Genomic DNA, 18,571 nt, shown 5'->3' with positions numbered 1-18,571 from the left:
TATGGCCCAACAAAAGACGAGCTCATCGACAGGGCCAGGAGTGCGGTCTCCTCGATAACGTGCGAGACTCAGAAGTCCAACAACCTCAAGGGCGGCGTGAAGGGTGAAATAAACCGGGCTACCAAAGAAATCCGCGCAGCCATGGACGCCCTACAGGCAATGACGATTGACGAGGAAGCCCAAAGGCTCCGGGCAGACAACAGGAGGATGCGACAGGAGATGGCCGCCTTAAGAGCGGAGGTCAAGGCCCTCCGGTTCGCGTTCTCTGCAAGGGAAAAATCCCCTGCACCAGTGGGTCAGCCCGATCTGGGCATGGATCCCCAGAGCTCCCCGGCACTCGGCGAGATGCTTGAGACCTTAAAGAGGGATCTCTTTATATCCATCGGGGGGATGGTAAATGACCGCCTCGAGCAGCTGGAAAAGCGACTCCCACAGGAGCCCATTTTGAGGCCGCCACTCGCGGCTGATAAAAAGAAAGGAGCAGTTACCCGCCGCTCTCCCGATGAGCCATCAGCGGGCCCTTCGCCTGCGCGTCCAGCAAAGACTCGCTCGGCGGCAGGAACTAAGACCACTAAGCCTACCGCTGCGCCGCAGACAGAGTGCAGCGTCTCCACACGTAGTGCAGAGCCACGTGAGGCTGAAGCCACTGAGACCACGCTCCAGCCCCACCAACCCCACCCGCCTGGTCAAAGGTAATTGGGAGGAAGGCTAAAGCCAAGACGGCTAAGTCCACTAAGCCCAAGGCTCCTAACTCAGCCTGCGCACCTGCTAAGGCTACGCCGGCTAAACGCAAGGGTAAACTGAGCCCTCCAAAGTCCTCAGCGGTCGTTATCACCCTGAGGCCAGAAGTCGTCGCAACCCAAACTTACGCGACGGTCATGAAGACAGCCACCGCGGGCCTGGCCTTGAAGGAGGTCGGAGTGGATCATGTACGGGTGCGCAAATCAGCCACCGGGGCCAGAGTTATTGAGGTTCCGGGGGCCGACAGCGCCAAGGCTGCAGATGAGCTGGCGGGCAAACTGCAAGGCCTGGTCGGCGAATGGGTGACGGTTACACGGCCCATGAAAACCGCAGAACTGAGGATCGCTGGTATTGACGAGTCCGTCACACCTGAAGAAGTGCAGAGGGTGGTGGCGCAAATGGGAAGTGTTCCACTGGAGCAGGTTAGAGCTGGTGCTATTCGGGCGGGACCCAGCGGGACTGGATCGATATTGGTCCGATGCCCTGTGACTACAGCGAAGCTACTCGTAGCAGAGGGAAGGATAGTCGTTGGGTGGTCGTCAGCCCGTGTTACCCTTTTGGAACCTATCCCGATGCGCTGCTTTAAGTGCATGGGGGTGGGTCACACAAGGGCTCTCTGCCCATCACCTGCCGACCGGAGCACTTTGTGCTTCAGATGTGGCAGGGAAGGGCACAAGGCGGCCTCGTGCTCGGATGAGCCTAAATGTGCAATCTGCACGCAAATGGGCAGGAAAGCTGGTCATGTTATGGGAGGGCTTAAGTGTTTCCCGCCTCCAACGAAGGGTAAGGAGGCTCCTTTGACTCGGGCCCCAGGCTCTTCAAGAGGTCGACAAGAACCGCCACAGGAGGACATCGAAATGGCGACTAATGACCATACGCCATAGCGAATTTCTGCAGGCCAATCTGAACCACTGCGCCCGTGCCCAGGACCTCCTGATACAACACATGGCGGAGTGGCAGATTCAAGTGGCGACAGCCGCCGAGCCCTACTTCATCCCTACTCAATCAAATTGGGCTGGTGACGTCGAGGGATCGGTGGCTGTTGTGGTGCCGGCACATGGAATTCCACTGGTTCCACAACGCAGCGGACCAGGGTTTGTAGCGGTCGTGTGGGGGGAGGTGACACTAATTGGAGTATACTTCTCCCCAAACAAACCCCTGTCTGCCTTCGAGGCTTATCTTAGAAGTCTGGAGCCAGTGGTGAGAGGTGCGGCCCCGACCCAGGTAATCCTGATGGGGGACCTAAATGCGAAGTCTGCGGCGTGGGGATCCCCCATAACAGATCTGAGGGGAGTTGAGTTGGAGAACTGGGCTGCCATGGTCGGCCTGGTCCTTCTCAACCAAGGACGCGCAAACACCTGTGTGCGACGGCAGGGGGGGTCAATAGTGGATGTCTCATTCGCTACCCCTGCCATCGCCTCACGTGCCCAGGATTGGCGCGTCCTCGAGGAAGTGGAGACTCTGTCAGACCATCGGTACATCCGGTGGAGAGTCTCCGCATCCTGCTCGTTGCCTCAAAGTCAGACCGGAGGAGGGAGAGTAGTGTTTCCGAGATGGTCCCTAGCCCGCCTCGACCGTGAAATGGTGGAGGAAGGAGCCATTGTTGAGGCCTGGAACGCAGCCACCCCGGTGCTGACTGATGTTGAGGAGAGGGCGAGGCGTTTCCGCATCGCATTGAAGAGGGTATGTGATGCAGCGATGCCCCGGACCAGGTGCCTCCCAGCCCGGAAGGCGGTTTACTGGTGGTCGCAAGAAATTGCTGCTCTCCGTTGCGACAGTAATCGGGCGCGCCGGGCTTACACCCGCTGCCGCCGAAGAAGGCCACTGGACGCGCCGGAAGAGGATCGCCTATATAAAGAGCTCCAGAGGGCAAAAAGGGCATTCCAGGTGGCCATCGCTAATGCCAAGGACTCCGCCAGCGAGGAGTTCCTGGCAACCCTGAATAGGGATCCATGGGGTCGGCCATACCGCATCGTCAGAGGTAAGATGCGGAGTGCCCCACCCATGAACTCCATGGAGCCGGAGCTCCTTAATCGGGTGGTGTCTGGACTCTTTCCTCAACCACCAGCTTTTACGCCCCCGACTATGACGATTCCATCATTCGGGGAGCGAGAAGAGTCGATGGAAGCCCCTCCGGTCACAGAGGATGAATTAGGAGAAGCGTGGAACCACCTGCGGCGGTGCAAGAAGGCACCGGGACCGGATGGAGTCCCGGGAAGAGTCCTGGCGCTGGCCTTGAGGCACCTCGGGAGCCACCTTAGGCAGTAGGAACATCGCTGGGTTTTAGTGGGTATTCTGGCCGCTTTATGCCGGTGAGTCCCACATACCCCTCCGGAAACGGCGCAGCTTCGGATGCGCTGTTTCCGGAGGGGATGCATAAACGCATTTCCCAGCGTTAAAAAAAAAAAAAAAAAAATAGGTTAGGTTAGATAACATCCAATCCTTATATTTTTTAATATCGCCAGATCAAACTTTTTTGTTTTTACTTACGTATTTACATTGACAGGTAACCGCAGTAATCAACGATTACCAATATAATATAGCTCCAGTCAAACCATTTGGCTTTACGTATGCACGTGCCCTGTGGGATCTAAACCGGATCTGCATGGTGGATTATACAATTTCTGTCATCGTTATACACCACACAGATTTTAGTACAGAGTTTATTATATATTAGCACACCCACGGAGATAGGAAATTTGGGGTCTGAGCCCCCAGTGGCTTGAACAGAACATTAAAGTGTCGGTCCCCGTTATTACTAACTTGTGATATTAAAAGTAGTTCTACTATAAGAGGGAGGAGGCGTGTACCCAGCAATGGGACATTCAAGCTATGGATGAAGATGATGGTGAATCACGTAGCAACGTCGCAAGTTTACCTCACTAACAGGATTCTACAAGGTATGTGTAGGAGCTTGTTCGTCGAGCAAGTATCTACGTCACCACGTACCACGAGCCAACTTTACAAAATATACGTCATTCAAGTACGGGTACGACGCGGTCTGCGCGAGCGCGCCCGCCGCGCCGCCGAACGCCATGTTAGTGAGGCCTCGCGGGCTCGAGCCCGTGTACTCTGCGGAACAGATTTAGCTCGATTCATTCATTTAATTCATCCATTACAACTCAAGCCATCGACCGCATATTGCTAACTTCCCATTGACATTGCTATTCCAAGTAAACGGTAAAATGGTTTTATACACACGGGTTTTTCACGCCATTGGTTGCCTTGAAGAGATATATTTTGTTCTATACTTTGGTCTGTTGTATAATAAATGTGTATTCATTCATTAAGGTGCTTAATGTGTATATAAAACTTTAGAGATTATAGGTGATAAAATGGTAATACAAATTTTCCGCTCTCATAGTTCGCTCTTTCGTTCAATCGTTCTTTCGTTTACATATCATTCAACATGAACAGCTATTTGAAACGGAGCTCATCCGCGGAAGTATCACCACCATGTTTTATTCTGTCGCTGTCGTGAGTTAAACACGTGTAGCAATGTCCCGCGACTCACCCAGGTACCAGTGCTTCAGCGAGTCGTAGGTGAAGAAAGACACCCCCGCGTAGGGGATCACCCCCAGCACAGTGGCGGGGTAGCCTCTGCGGACACGGAGACCAGTCCATTATTACCGGAAACAATTCGCTACTTTTCTTAATTTGTGAAACAGCTAAAAATTTGCGACTTTTTCTATAAAACCCCAGCGTACAGACAGTTGTCTGATTAAATCTGTACTCAAAGAATGGGATAAGTTATTAAAATAATACTATTTTTACAAAATTAAAATTAAAGCGAAGCAGCGTATCGTTGATAAGATAATTATACTAAAACAATGTCAGAATAAAATATACTGGTTGTTGTATGAAACAATAATAAATTGATTGAATTACATTGTAGTTTTGTTTGCTCCGAAAAATACAGAAGTTAAAAGATTAAAGGTGGAGAGCAATTAGATGAAATTTATTCGCTTAAACTAAGAAAGAATTGACAGGAGAAACGGCTAAAGGGCGAATATTTAAAGAATTTGCAAGGGATGATGATTACAATCAAGGTAAGGGGAGAATGCACAGCGAAGAGAGTACAGGGCCAGGGTATAGGGCTTAAATGATAAATTCACGGGAGATAAAAGCAAAGCAGCATTTAAGGGGGGTTGCAATACGGGAAGAGTCAACTAGGCTAAAGTGAGGTGAAGCAGGAAATGTGGCAAGGGTTTAAAGGCGTCAGACTGGAGAAAGGACAACTTAGAAAATTTTACAGTTATTGGGCCAAAATTTGATGGGGGTTGGGAGGGGAATACATACAATAGAGGTTACGGGTGGGGATGAGGGGAATACATCGTTGAGAGCAGAGTGGTTGGGAGGGGAAGAGCAGGGGTCCGAAGGTGAAGGAGGGGAAGAGCAGGGGTCCGAAGGTGAAGGAGGGGAAGAGCAGGGTTCCGAAGGTGAAGGAGGGGAAGAGCAGGGTTCAGAAGGTGAAGGACGGGAAGAGCAGGGTTCCGAAGGTAAAGGACGGGAAGAGCAGGGTTCCGAAGGTGAAGGACGGGAAGAGCAGGGGTCCGAAGGTGAAGGAGGGGAAGAGCAGGGTTCCGAAGGTGAAGGAGGGGAAGAGCAGGGTTCCGAAGGTGAAGGACGGTAAGAGCAGGGGTCCGAAGGTGAAGGAGGGGAAGAGCAGGGTTCCGAAGGTGAAGGACGGGAAGAGCAGGGTTCCGAAGGTGAAGGAGGGGAAGAGCAGGGTTCCGAAGGTGAAGGAGGGTGTTAGCGACGCAAAAAGCCCTCTTGTTAATTATTAATTAATAAATTATAAATAATTAATATTATATAATTTAAGCTGAAATAAATGATTGTCTATGGTTAGATAACATCCAATCCTTATATTTTTTAATATCGCCAGATCAAACTTTTTTGTTTTTACTTACGTATTTACATTGACAGGTAACCGCAGTAATCAACGATTACCAATATAATATAGCTCCAGTCAAACCATTTGGCTTTACGTATGCACGTGCCCTGTGGGATCTAAACCGGATCTGCATGGTGGATTATACAATTTCTGTCATCGTTATACACCACACAGATTTTAGTACAGAGTTTATTATATATTAGCACACCCACGGAGATAGGAAATTTGGGGTCTGAGCCCCCAGTGGCTTGAACAGAACATTAAAGTGTCGGTCCCCGTTATTACTAACTTGTGATATTAAAAGTAGTTCTACTATAAGAGGGAGGAGGCGTGTACCCAGCAATGGGACATTCAAGCTATGGATGAAGATGATGGTGAATCACGTAGCAACGTCGCAAGTTTACCTCACTAACAGGATTCTACAAGGTATGTGTAGGAGCTTGTTCGTCGAGCAAGTATCTACGTCACCACGTACCACGAGCCAACTTTACAAAATATACGTCATTCAAGTACGGGTACGACGCGGTCTGCGCGAGCGCGCCCGCCGCGCCGCCGAACGCCATGTTAGTGAGGCCTCGCGGGCTCGAGCCCGTGTACTCTGCGGAACAGATTTAGCTCGATTCATTCATTTAATTCATCCATTACAACTCAAGCCATCGACCGCATATTGCTAACTTCCCATTGACATTGCTATTCCAAGTAAACGGTAAAATGGTTTTATACACACGGGTTTTTCACGCCATTGGTTGCCTTGAAGAGATATATTTTGTTCTATACTTTGGTCTGTTGTATAATAAATGTGTATTCATTCATTAAGGTGCTTAATGTGTATATAAAACTTTAGAGATTATAGGTGATAAAATGGTAATACAAATTTTCCGCTCTCATAGTTCGCTCTTTCGTTCAATCGTTCTTTCGTTTACATATCATTCAACATGAACAGCTATTTGAAACGGAGCTCATCCGCGGAAGTATCACCACCATGTTTTATTCTGTCGCTGTCGTGAGTTAAACACGTGTAGCAATGTCCCGCGACTCACCCAGGTACCAGTGCTTCAGCGAGTCGTAGGTGAAGAAAGACACCCCCGCGTAGGGGATCACCCCCAGCACAGTGGCGGGGTAGCCTCTGCGGACACGGAGACCAGTCCATTATTACCGGAAACAATTCGCTACTTTTCTTAATTTGTGAAACAGCTAAAAATTTGCGACTTTTTCTATAAAACCCCAGCGTACAGACAGTTGTCTGATTAAATCTGTACTCAAAGAATGGGATAAGTTATTAAAATAATACTATTTTTACAAAATTAAAATTAAAGCGAAGCAGCGTATCGTTGATAAGATAATTATACTAAAACAATGTCAGAATAAAATATACTGGTTGTTGTATGAAACAATAATAAATTGATTGAATTACATTGTAGTTTTGTTTGCTCCGAAAAATACAGAAGTTAAAAGATTAAAGGTGGAGAGCAATTAGATGAAATTTATTCGCTTAAACTAAGAAAGAATTGACAGGAGAAACGGCTAAAGGGCGAATATTTAAAGAATTTGCAAGGGATGATGATTACAATCAAGGTAAGGGGAGAATGCACAGCGAAGAGAGTACAGGGCCAGGGTATAGGGCTGAAATGATAAATTCACGGGAGATAAAAGCAAAGCAGCATTTAAGGGGGGTTGCAATACGGGAAGAGTCAACTAGGCTAAAGTGAGGTGAAGCAGGAAATGTGGCAAGGGTTTAAAGGCGTCAGACTGGAGAAAGGACAACTTAGAAAATTTTACAGTTATTGGGCCAAAATTTGATGGGGGTTGGGAGGGGAATACATACAATAGAGGTTACGGGTGGGGATGAGGGGAATACATCGTTGAGAGCAGAGTGGTTGGGAGGGGAAGAGCAGGGGTCCGAAGGTGAAGGAGGGGAAGAGCAGGGGTCCGAAGGTGAAGGAGGGGAAGAGCAGGGTTCCGAAGGTGAAGGAGGGGAAGAGCAGGGTTCAGAAGGTGAAGGACGGGAAGAGCAGGGTTCCGAAGGTAAAGGACGGGAAGAGCAGGGTTCCGAAGGTGAAGGACGGGAAGAGCAGGGGTCCGAAGGTGAAGGAGGGGAAGAGCAGGGTTCCGAAGGTGAAGGAGGGGAAGAGCAGGGTTCCGAAGGTGAAGGACGGTAAGAGCAGGGGTCCGAAGGTGAAGGAGGGGAAGAGCAGGGTTCCGAAGGTGAAGGACGGGAAGAGCAGGGTTCCGAAGGTGAAGGAGGGGAAGAGCAGGGTTCCGAAGGTGAAGGAGGGTGTTAGCGACGCAAAAAGCCCTCTTGTTAATTATTAATTAATAAATTATAAATAATTAATATTATATAATTTAAGCTGAAATAAATGATTGTCTATGGTTTTAATAAATAATGTGCTAAAAACGGAACGTAGGTGGCGGGGGCGGCAAACCGTTATTCTGACGTCCGCGGCGGTTCAAATTGTAGACGTTCACCGCAACCGACCGCAGCCGCATCGTTTAAACTTTGCCAACCGCTACACACGTTCTGTCAGCCAAGTCACTTAAAGAAACCCTGTGTTTTCACTTGCCCTGGCCCCTACAAGTGGTCCTTCGAGCCGGATCGCAAGGTATGTTCCAAACTCCACCGCCAAATATGGTGAACACTGTGAAGAAACAGGACCTAGTTGAGGAGCAGGAGCAGAGCCAGCACACATGTAAGCAGGTGAAAAAGCAGGTACCCCTAAAGGAGGAGCTTAGAAAAAGGCTTTTCGATGAAGTAGAACCAGCTACTAGTGTTAAGAGCACTAGCGGCCACGCAGTGGCACCGAGTAGGGCTTCTACACGCAATGGCACGTCGAGAAAGTCAAGTTCAGCATCCATCCGAGCAAGAAAGACACGGCTGGAACTAGAGGCAGCGGAGGCGAAAGCGCGTATTGAGATGCAGCTAATTGAGAAAAGGTTGCAAGCTGATATGGCAGCACTAGATGAGGAAGCATACAGTCCACTACCGGAGGAGCATGAGGTGCGTAGCAATAATAATAGTTCTGTAGAGAAATGGTTAGAGCACAGTCAGCACGAGCAGTCAGCACAGCCCGTCCAGCAGGATGGTTCAGATTTAGGCGAGCTGTGCCCGCCCGCCGCTATAGGCGGTGGCACTGATGGGACTGTACACATGCTGGCTAGCGCACTCAAAGAAATGGCAACTATTGCTAAGCACAACGCACCACATGCACAAACACATAAGTTTTTAAGCCGTATTAGCACACAGAAGGATCTACCAACGTTTGAGGGCGACCCCATGGACTGGCTTTATTTTAAGCAAGCTTACGACGAGTCCACAAAAGTATGTAGCTTTAGCCCCAGGGAGAATCTGTGGAGGCTACGTAGTTACCTCCGCGGACCAGCAAAGGAAGCCGTCACGGCGCTGCTGATTAGCGCCACCACACCGGACATAGTAATGTCAGCACTGGAGCTACAATTTGGTAACCCCGATATTATTATCACTAGAATAGTACAAGATGTCCAGAAGCTTCCAGCAATGGCACAGGAATATCATAAGGATATAGTCAAGTTTTCCGTTAAAGTTCAAAATTTCGTCGCAGCAGTCCTCGCTATCGGTGAAGATGAGTACCTAAAAAACATGAATATCATGTCGGCCGTGTTGTCTAAGTTCCCAACGGTTTTGTTATCAAAATGGACGGATTACAGCTATCCGCTTATAACCGACGGATCTAAAGCCAAACTCGTAATATTATCCGATTTTTTAAAAGAGGAAGCAGTTAAAACTACAAAAACCGCGATTAATATTAATAGCATCAAAGCCGATCAAAACTTTTCAAAGCGAAAATATGCCGTAAACTATGTAAACAAATCTCATGTGTTATTACAAAGCGAATCTAACACGGACGCGGGTATGAAATGTCGGTTTTGCTACAGCGGGCCGAAACACAATCTACCAGGGCTTTGGTTTCAGACACATCATTCCATATGGATATTGCTGCGCCAACCTTGCCCTCAATTTTGCTACCATCTGTATAGATTCTCACTGCTTGATCGTTGTGCCTGTTTACTTCTTCCTGATCCGTGAGGCTTGTGAATTTGTAGTCTCTATTTGTTGCCGGATGTGGTAGTGTGGCATACTTGGCACTTCTTTCTACCTCCCTGTCCCCCAGCTCCGGCAGAGTAACACCCCTTCTCACTTCATACAGAGAGGCTGCTTCCCAAACTCTGAGATCGAGGGGAAGTATCCCCGCCAGGAGCAGAACGGCGTTCAAGGAGACCGTTCGGTAGGCCCTTACCATTTTCTGCCCAAAACCTCTCGGATCACCGCTACATTCGGTTCGAGGTTTCCTCCATCCCGGCGGCTACCCGAATAGTGAGCCGACCCGTGCCCGGGGACAGCCCTCGATGGGCTGTCCCCGGGCACGTGACGTGAGGAGGAAGCCGAGTGCCTCGGCCAGGCCATGTTGCAAGTTTGCGACGCGGCCATGCCACGGATCGGTCCTCAGCCTCCGAGGGGTGCAGTGTACTGGTGGTCCAGCGAAATAGCGCAGTTGCGCAAATCTTGCGTGGCTGCGAGACGCCAGTACACCCGGTGCAGACGACGGCGTCAGCGGAACGCAGACGCGGAGCAGCGCCTGTACGGCAATTACCGGGAAGCCGTCGGGACCTTGAAGGTGGCAGTGGCAACAGCCAAGAATCTGGCGGAGGAGGAGATGCTGGCTAGCCTCGACGCCGATCCCTGGGGCCGGCCATACAAAATGGTTAGGCGTAAGCTTCGCCCCAGGGCCCCACCGCTAACTGAATCTCTTCAGCCTCAGCAACTGGAGTTAGTGGTGGGGACTCTGTTCCCCAGGAGGGATGGCTTGGAGCCACCGTGTATGGCGCCACCCATCGGTGCTGCGGACGCGTCTTTTACGGGCGCGCCCGAAGTCACCGAGGGAGAACTGAGGGCGGCGCTGCTGCGGCTTCGAGCCAAAAACACTGCTCCGGGACCCGACGGCATTCCCGGCCGGGCCTGGGTCGTGGCTTTGGGTCGTGGAGACTCTGTCAGACCATCGGTACATCCGGTGGAGAGTCTCCGCATCCTGCTCGTTGCCTCAAAGTCAGACCGGAGGAGGGAGAGTAGTGTTTCCGAGATGGTCCCTAGCCCGCCTCGACCGGGAAATGGTGGAGGAAGGAGCCATTGTTGAGGCCTGGAACGCAGCCACCCCGGTGCTGACTGACGTTGAGGAGAGGGCGAGGCGTTTCCGCATCGCATTGACGAGGGTATGTGATGCAGCGATGCCCCGGACCAGGTGCCTCCCAGCCCGGAAGGCGGTTTACTGGTGGTCGCAAGAAATTGCTGCTCTCCGTTGCGACAGTAATCGGGCGCGCCGGGCTTACACCCGTTGCCGCCGAAGAAGGCCACTGGACGCGCCGGAAGAGGATCGCCTATATAAAGAGCTCCAGAGGGCAAAAAGGGCATTCCAGGTGGCCATCGCTAATGCCAAGGACTCCGCCAGCGAGGAGTTCCTGGCAACCCTGAATAGGGATCCATGGGGTCGGCCATACCGCATCGTCAGAGGTAAGATGCGGAGTGCCCCATCCATGAACTCCATGGAGCCGGAGCTCCTTAATCGGGTGGTGTCTGGACTCTTTCCTCAACCACCAGCTTTTACGCCCCCGACTATGACGATTCCATCATTCGGGGAGCGAGAAGAGTCGATAGAAGCCCCTCCATTCACAGAGGATGAATTAGGAGAAGCGTGGAACCACCTGCGGCGGTGCAAGAAGGCACCGGGACCGGATGGAGTCCCGGGAAGAGTCCTGGCGCTGGCCTTGAGGCACCTCGGGAGCCACCTTAGGCAGCTATTTAATGACTGCCTGGAGGCGGGGCGGTTCCCGAGAGTATGGAAACAGGGACGCTTGGTGCTGTTGCGGAAGGAGGGTCGTTCTCCTGATTCTCCTTCGGCATACAGACCAATTGTCCTTATTGATGAGGTGAGCAAGATGCTGGAGAGAGTTCTGGCCTCTCGTATTAACCAGCACCTCGCTCTGCAGGGCCCTGATCTTTCGGAACACCAGTACGGCTTTAGGGTAGGCAAGTCGACGATAGATGCCGTTGGTGCTCTGAAAAGTTTCTGCGAAGGAGCGCAGAAGGAAAGCGACGGGGTATTGGCGGTATCACTAGATATCGCCAATGCCTTTGGCACCCTGCCGTATAGCGTGGTAGAGGAGGCGCTCCAATATCATCGGGTGCCCCTGTACCTGCGCCGAATGATAGGGCACTACCTGGAGGAAAGGGTAGTGGTCTATCAGGGAAAGGACGGGGCGAGGCAGGAGAGGCGTATGGCTTGTGGGGTTCCGCAGGGATCGGTTCTCGGACCCCTGCTGTGGAACCTGGGCTTTGATTGGGCAATTCGTCCGGTTCTGCTGCCCCGGATGGTAATTATTTGTTACGCGGACGACACCATGGTTGCCGTCCGGGGAAGCAGTTATGAGGAGTCGGTGAGGAGGGCTACGGTGGCCACCGAGCTGATGGTCACCCGAATTGGCATGTTGGGGCTCAAAGTTGCCCTTCCAAAGACGGAGGCCGTCCTATTCGGGGGAACGTGTTGTCGTCGGTGTAGTATATGCAGCTGATGGTGTGCCGTGACACCGCAACAATCGCGTGGGGAATTTCGTCGTGGATACGCGACTTTTTGGCCGTAGTGCGCACTATCACCACATATTCGGATGTCAGACCCTGGGCCTCGTGGATGGTGTTCACTCGTGATCCCTGTCCCGTTCCATATCCCAAGGACTTCAAGAGAGCCTTTTCTTTTTGGGTATGGGTAAGGTACAAGGTGTTAATTGTCTCTTTAGGGATCTCGGCACCAGTGTAGTCCTTCAGGGTCAGGGACTGTATCCGAACGTTGGACGAGTATATGCCATCATACACTTCGTTGAGCGCATACGCCACGTCCATGGGGTTTCTGTGCGTGCACAACAGTTGTTTGCTGATAGTGAGGAATACGCTAGGGCGGGAGTACTTTAATGAGAAAGCGTTACTACGGTCGATGAAGGGCACCTGGTTTTCGTCGCCAATTATGAGCATTTCGCTGGCATGAGCAAGTTTCGCGGCCATAATTATCGATCCTGGGTTGCTCATGAGAGCTTCATCCACGATGAGGCGCTCGCAGTGCCTCTCGCTTTGCTCTTTGAATCCATTTACCAAGACCGATGCCATGGTGCGGACTTTGAGTGTTGATGCCGCTCCGTACTTTGCCTGCAGCTTCTCCTTCAAATCCTTTTTGGCCTCCGTGGTTGCTGTTAGAACCACGTCACGATTTATCTCGAAGTTCCTCACTATCCAGGTGGTCTTCCCACAGCCAGGAACTCCGTTTACCCAGGTGATTTTGGGTGCTTTCCAGGATTTCAGGGGCTCCTTCTCGTCCTTCGCTATCTTATTGCCTTGTTCGAGGATTCTCTGTCCCAGCATTATGTTGGTGCATTTTGCCAGGACAACTATTGGGTCGGTGGATGGTGTTTTGAACCGCGGCTTATTATCTTCTGCTTCCGCCTCTTCGTCCACCTCGACAAAACCTGCTGTTGCGCTGTATGCGGCCATGTGGTCGAGTTCTTCTACATTTCCATGTAGAGTTTGCCGACGTCCGTTGTCGTAAATAACCGCTTCAGCTTCCTGGAGTCTCACCGTCAAGAGGCCAGTGTTTTGATGTTTGTAGGCCTGCAGGATGTCATGGCAGGTCTTCCGGCTGACCTCTAGCTCAGCTTTGATGAGAGCCATGAACTCCAAGAATGCATTCATGATGTGGTCCATTGGTGTTACTACGACTCCGAGGGTCGGCGGTTCGACCAGGCCTTTTTCGGCGTTAGTCCGTTTGTCGCTGGGTGAAGTTTTGGGCTGTGGCCTGGGCTTCAAGAAAGCGGCCAGTGCACTGCCCACCTCTTGCGTCATTGACTCGGCTCTCTTTTTTGATTTTTCGCCAGACATGCTTGCTATTGCCGATTTGAACGTGCTGATGGCTGTTTTAAAGGCACGTGTCGGCGCAGAGGTTGTCTGGGAGGACTCCCCTTGAGTTTTCTCGGCCTCCTGCCACTTTTGTGTCAGCTGTTCCGTGCCGCTTTTCCGCTCCTGAGTAACCATGATGGTGGGTGGAACATTTTCCCAGTCAGGTGTTTCGCTGGGTTTTTTCCTGGGTTTGAGGTAACTAAGGTCCTCTCCCCTGTTTTCGTAGACAACTACCTGGTGCTTTTTCGATGCGTCTATGCAACCAAGGTAGTCCTCTATTGTTCCTTTTGTATAGCCCACCGCCATGGCGTCGACGCTAATTATTCGGGCAGGTGTGTCGCCCGTGCTGCAGAATGATGTTAGTACTGAGCTGGCCCTGGCAAATGGTGGTTCCAGTAGATTCCAGTTGAATATTGCGACAACTTTGTTCTTTGTGCGCAATATTCTACAGGGTTGTTGAGCTACTGTAACTTCTGGCAGGGCTTCATAGATTTTGCGTCGAATTGTATTTTTGGAAGTGCTTCCGTTCGCTAGCGCTGCGAGTCCTGGCGATATCATCACCCTGCTCGAGTCGCTCGCGATGCAGAAGCCTATCCCCAATCTCTCAGAGCTGTTATCCATAAACAGTGCCACACCACGGGTTCTTAACCCCGGATTTCCCCTTTCTGCCATTAGCAAGAGCTGCCTGGTAGGCATATCCTGCACCGGGCAGGGTTGTTGGGGTAACGGGGCCTGGGTGGTCCTGCTCAAGTCTGGGCTTGGCGGCGTCGGGTTGCTGTTTCTCCTGACGGCAATGAGGAAGATCTTCTCCACATACCTCAGGAAGTCTGGTCTTCTCTCTGGATCCGCTACGAGATCGTGGAAGCTTCTAGTTGAGATTTCCCGATCGATTTGATGTTCGAGCTCGTAGCGATGGTTCGAGAATCTTGGGCATTCTACTATAAGGTGTTCGACAGTTTCTGTTTCGTTTGGGTCACATTCGCAGGCTGGGCTATCTTTTAGCCTAAAGGCACCCCTCGTATTCATGTTCTAACCTAACCTAACCTAAATCTAGTTTTGACACCTTTAGACTTTAGATTCAAGATTTAATGTGAATATATGCATTAATAAAAACTCATTACTATTTTAATACTAGTTATGCTGCTGTTGATGCACTGATGAAAGCCAGATAGCTAGATCAGTGTTTAGTTAGTCGTAGTTGCCGGTGGGCTGAGGTCTAAAGGAATCCAAACTAGTTTTAAAAGGTTAGGTTAGGTTAGGTTAGGTTAGGTTAGGTTAGGTTAGGTTAGGTTAGGTTAGGTTAGGTTAGGTTAGGTTAGGTTAGGTTAGGTTAGGTTAGGTTAGGTTAGGAGAGAGAGCAGGCGGCTGATGCTCTTCCCCTCCGAAGAAGGAGAACAGGTGGCAGGCGGCGCAGATATGCGCACCTAATGCCACCTCCGTAGACACCACTGCGTGCCTCCGACGAGTGCGCCGGGGCGTCAAAGTTGCATGCGACCGCGATCCTTTGACGCTCCAACTTGGGCGCGGGCGGCTCCGCTGGGTTTTAGTGGGTATTCTGGCTGATACATCATCGGCCAGCGAGTCCCACATACCCTGCTGGAGGCTGCACAGTTTTGGCTGCACAGCCTCCAGGAGGGATGCCTAAACGCATTTCCCAGCGACAAAAAAAAAAAGGTTAGGTTAGGTTAGGTTAGGTTGCCCCCAAACTCATCGGGGCTGCAGGGGCGCTGAGTCGGCTCCTCCCTAACTTGGGCGGACCTGGCGTTGGCTGCCGCCGCCTGTACACAGGAGTGGTGCGGTCGATGGCCCTGTATGGAGCACCGATCTGGGCAGACGCTCTTGTCCATTGTGGACGTCACTTTCGCAGATGCTGCCCTGGCGCGCCGTGTTCGGGGCTGGAAGGTGCTGGAGAACGTGGAGACGTTGTCGGACCACAGATACTTGAGGTTCGACATCTCCGCAAGTTCGGTTCTCCCGAGCGGTCCAACCCCCTTGCGAGAGGACGGTCCTCGTTGGTCGCTGTCGCGCATTGACCGGGACTTTTTGGTCGAGGTCGAGGTCCTTAACCGGCCGGACTGCGAGGAAGAAAACCTCTATAAAAATCACCCCGAATCCCAAGCGGCGGCGCACCGCGAGGGGATGCATGGCTGATGGGTAGTTCAGTCTCTAGTGCGACCCCCGTCAGGGTACCGGCCGACACCCTTTGGCGAGTTACGCTTTGGCTTATCTGGGTGCAGGGGGCACCACCCGGATGGACTGAATATTTCCCCCATACTCGTGGGATCAAATATGGAAATAAATAAAATTAGAAAGAATAGTAATATTAGAGGGCTAGAAGGCCCGCAAGGAGAGGAAGAGAGAGGAAGGAAGAGAGAAGGACAGGCTTACCGGCTGAAGATTGTTCTGCCTAAGCCAACGGAGGAGGAAAAGGTTAATGAGCTTCTAATGGACACTGATTCAGACGATAGTGACAGAGTTTTGGAGGCCTTAGTGGAGCCTTGGAAGGTAGCCGGAGCCGTATCAAAGCGGCCCCATGATCAGGTGGACTCACGGGAAGAGGAAGAAGGAGAGCCCTCGTTGAAGGCTGTCGCAGTGGAGCCTGAGACTGAGTCTGCAGTAACAACAAAGTGGGAAGGGCTCGGGCTGAAAGAGTAGATGAAGGTGTGCGAGAACGGAGTCCTATCAATAGGGCTAAAGTGACCATGAATGCCGATGGCGAATATGGCCCAACAAAAGACGAGCTCATCGACAGGGCCAGGAGTGCGGTCTCCTCGATAACGTGCGAGACTCAGAAGTCCAACAACCTCAAGGGCGGCGTGAAGGGTGAAATAAACCGGGCTACCAAAGAAATCCGCGCAGCCATGGACGCCCTACAGGCAATGACGATTGACGAGGAAGCCCAAAGGCTCCGGGCAGACAACAGGAGGATGCGACAGGAGATGGCCGCCTTAAGAGCGGAGGTCAAGGCCCTCCGGTTCGCGTTCTCTGCAAGGGAAAAATCCCCTGCACCAGTGGGTCAGCCCGATCTGGGCATGGATCCCCAGAGCTCCCCGGCACTCGGCGAGATGCTTGAGACCTTAAAGAGGGATCTCTTTATATCCATCGGGGGGATGGTAAATGACCGCCTCGAGCAGCTGGAAAAGCGACTCCCACAGGAGCCCATTTTGAGGCCGCCACTCGCGGCTGATAAAAAGAAAGGAGCAGTTACCCGCCGCTCTCCCGATGAGCCATCAGCGGGCCCTTCGCCTGCGCGTCCAGCAAAGACTCGCTCGGCGGCAGGAACTAAGACCACTAAGCCTACCGCTGCGCCGCAGACAGAGTGCAGCGTCTCCACACGTAGTGCAGAGCCACGTGAGGCTGAAGCCACTGAGACCACGCTCCAGCCCCACCAACCCCACCCGCCTGGTCAAAGGTAATTGGGAGGAAGGCTAAAGCCAAGACGGCTAAGTCCACTAAGCCCAAGGCTCCTAACTCAGCCTGCGCACCTGCTAAGGCTACGCCGGCTAAACGCAAGGGTAAACTGAGCCCTCCAAAGTCCTCAGCGGTCGTTATCACCCTGAGGCCAGAAGTCGTCGCAACCCAAACTTACGCGACGGTCATGAAGACAGCCACCGCGGGCCTGGCCTTGAAGGAGGTCGGAGTGGATCATGTACGGGTGCGCAAATCAGCCACCGGGGCCAGAGTTATTGAGGTTCCGGGGGCCGACAGCGCCAAGGCTGCAGATGAGCTGGCGGGCAAACTGCAAGGCCTGGTCGGCGAATGGGTGACGGTTACACGGCCCATGAAAACCGCAGAACTGAGGATCGCTGGTATTGACGAGTCCGTCACACCTGAAGAAGTGCAGAGGGTGGTGGCGCAAATGGGAAGTGTTCCACTGGAGCAGGTTAGAGCTGGTGCTATTCGGGCGGGACCCAGCGGGACTGGATCGATATTGGTCCGATGCCCTGTGACTACAGCGAAGCTACTCGTAGCAGAGGGAAGGATAGTCGTTGGGTGGTCGTCAGCCCGTGTTACCCTTTTGGAACCTATCCCGATGCGCTGCTTTAAGTGCATGGGGGTGGGTCACACAAGGGCTCTCTGCCCATCACCTGCCGACCGGAGCACTTTGTGCTTCAGATGTGGCAGGGAAGGGCACAAGGCGGCCTCGTGCTCGGATGAGCCTAAATGTGCAATCTGCACGCAAATGGGCAGGAAAGCTGGTCATGTTATGGGAGGGCTTAAGTGTTTCCCGCCTCCAACGAAGGGTAAGGAGGCTCCTTTGACTCGGGCCCCAGGCTCTTCAAGAGGTCGACAAGAACCGCCACAGGAGGACATCGAAATGGCGACTAATGACCATACGCCATAGCGAATTTCTGCAGGCCAATCTGAACCACTGCGCCCGTGCCCAGGACCTCCTGATACAACACATGGCGGAGTGGCAGATTCAAGTGGCGACAGCCGCCGAGCCCTACTTCATCCCTACTCAATCAAATTGGGCTGGTGACGTCGAGGGATCGGTGGCTGTTGTGGTGCCGGCACATGGAATTCCACTGGTTCCACAACGCAGCGGACCAGGGTTTGTAGCGGTCGTGTGGGGGGAGGTGACACTAATTGGAGTATACTTCTCCCCAAACAAACCCCTGTCTGCCTTCGAGGCTTATCTTAGAAGTCTGGAGCCAGTGGTGAGAGGTGCGGCCCCGACCCAGGTAATCCTGATGGGGGACCTAAATGCGAAGTCTGCGGCGTGGGGATCCCCCATAACAGATCTGAGGGGAGTTGAGTTGGAGAACTGGGCTGCCATGGTCGGCCTGGTCCTTCTCAACCAAGGACGCGCAAACACCTGTGTGCGACGGCAGGGGGGGTCAATAGTGGATGTCTCATTCGCTACCCCTGCCATCGCCTCACGTGCCCAGGATTGGCGCGTCCTCGAGGAAGTGGAGACTCTGTCAGACCATCGGTACATCCGGTGGAGAGTCTCCGCATCC

At 52.2% G+C, this 18,571-nt stretch overlaps 2 protein-coding genes across 2 annotated transcripts; both read left to right on the top strand.

Annotated features, from left to right (window-relative positions):
* Positions 1–1,635: 1,635 nt before the first annotated feature.
* On the top strand, positions 1,636–2,040 carry LOC120634440 (the record flags this gene model as incomplete). The annotated part of the gene is made up of 1 exon (XM_039905008.1): positions 1,636–2,040. A coding segment is annotated over one exon (405 nt), but the record flags the coding sequence as incomplete, so codon positions are not given.
* A 15,922-nt stretch (positions 2,041–17,962) lies between these two features.
* LOC120634442 lies at positions 17,963–18,367 on the top strand (the record flags this gene model as incomplete). Its single annotated transcript, XM_039905009.1, has 1 exon — positions 17,963–18,367. A coding segment is annotated over one exon (405 nt), but the record flags the coding sequence as incomplete, so codon positions are not given.
* Between the last annotated feature and the right edge of the window lie 204 nt (positions 18,368–18,571).

This window comes from Pararge aegeria, chromosome 24, assembly GCF_905163445.1.
Source record: "Pararge aegeria chromosome 24, ilParAegt1.1, whole genome shotgun sequence".
NCBI classification, from domain to species: Eukaryota; Metazoa; Arthropoda; class Insecta; order Lepidoptera; family Nymphalidae; genus Pararge; species Pararge aegeria.
Note: the sequence above shows the minus strand (reverse complement) of the source record. Positions and strands in the feature narration are given on the sequence as shown.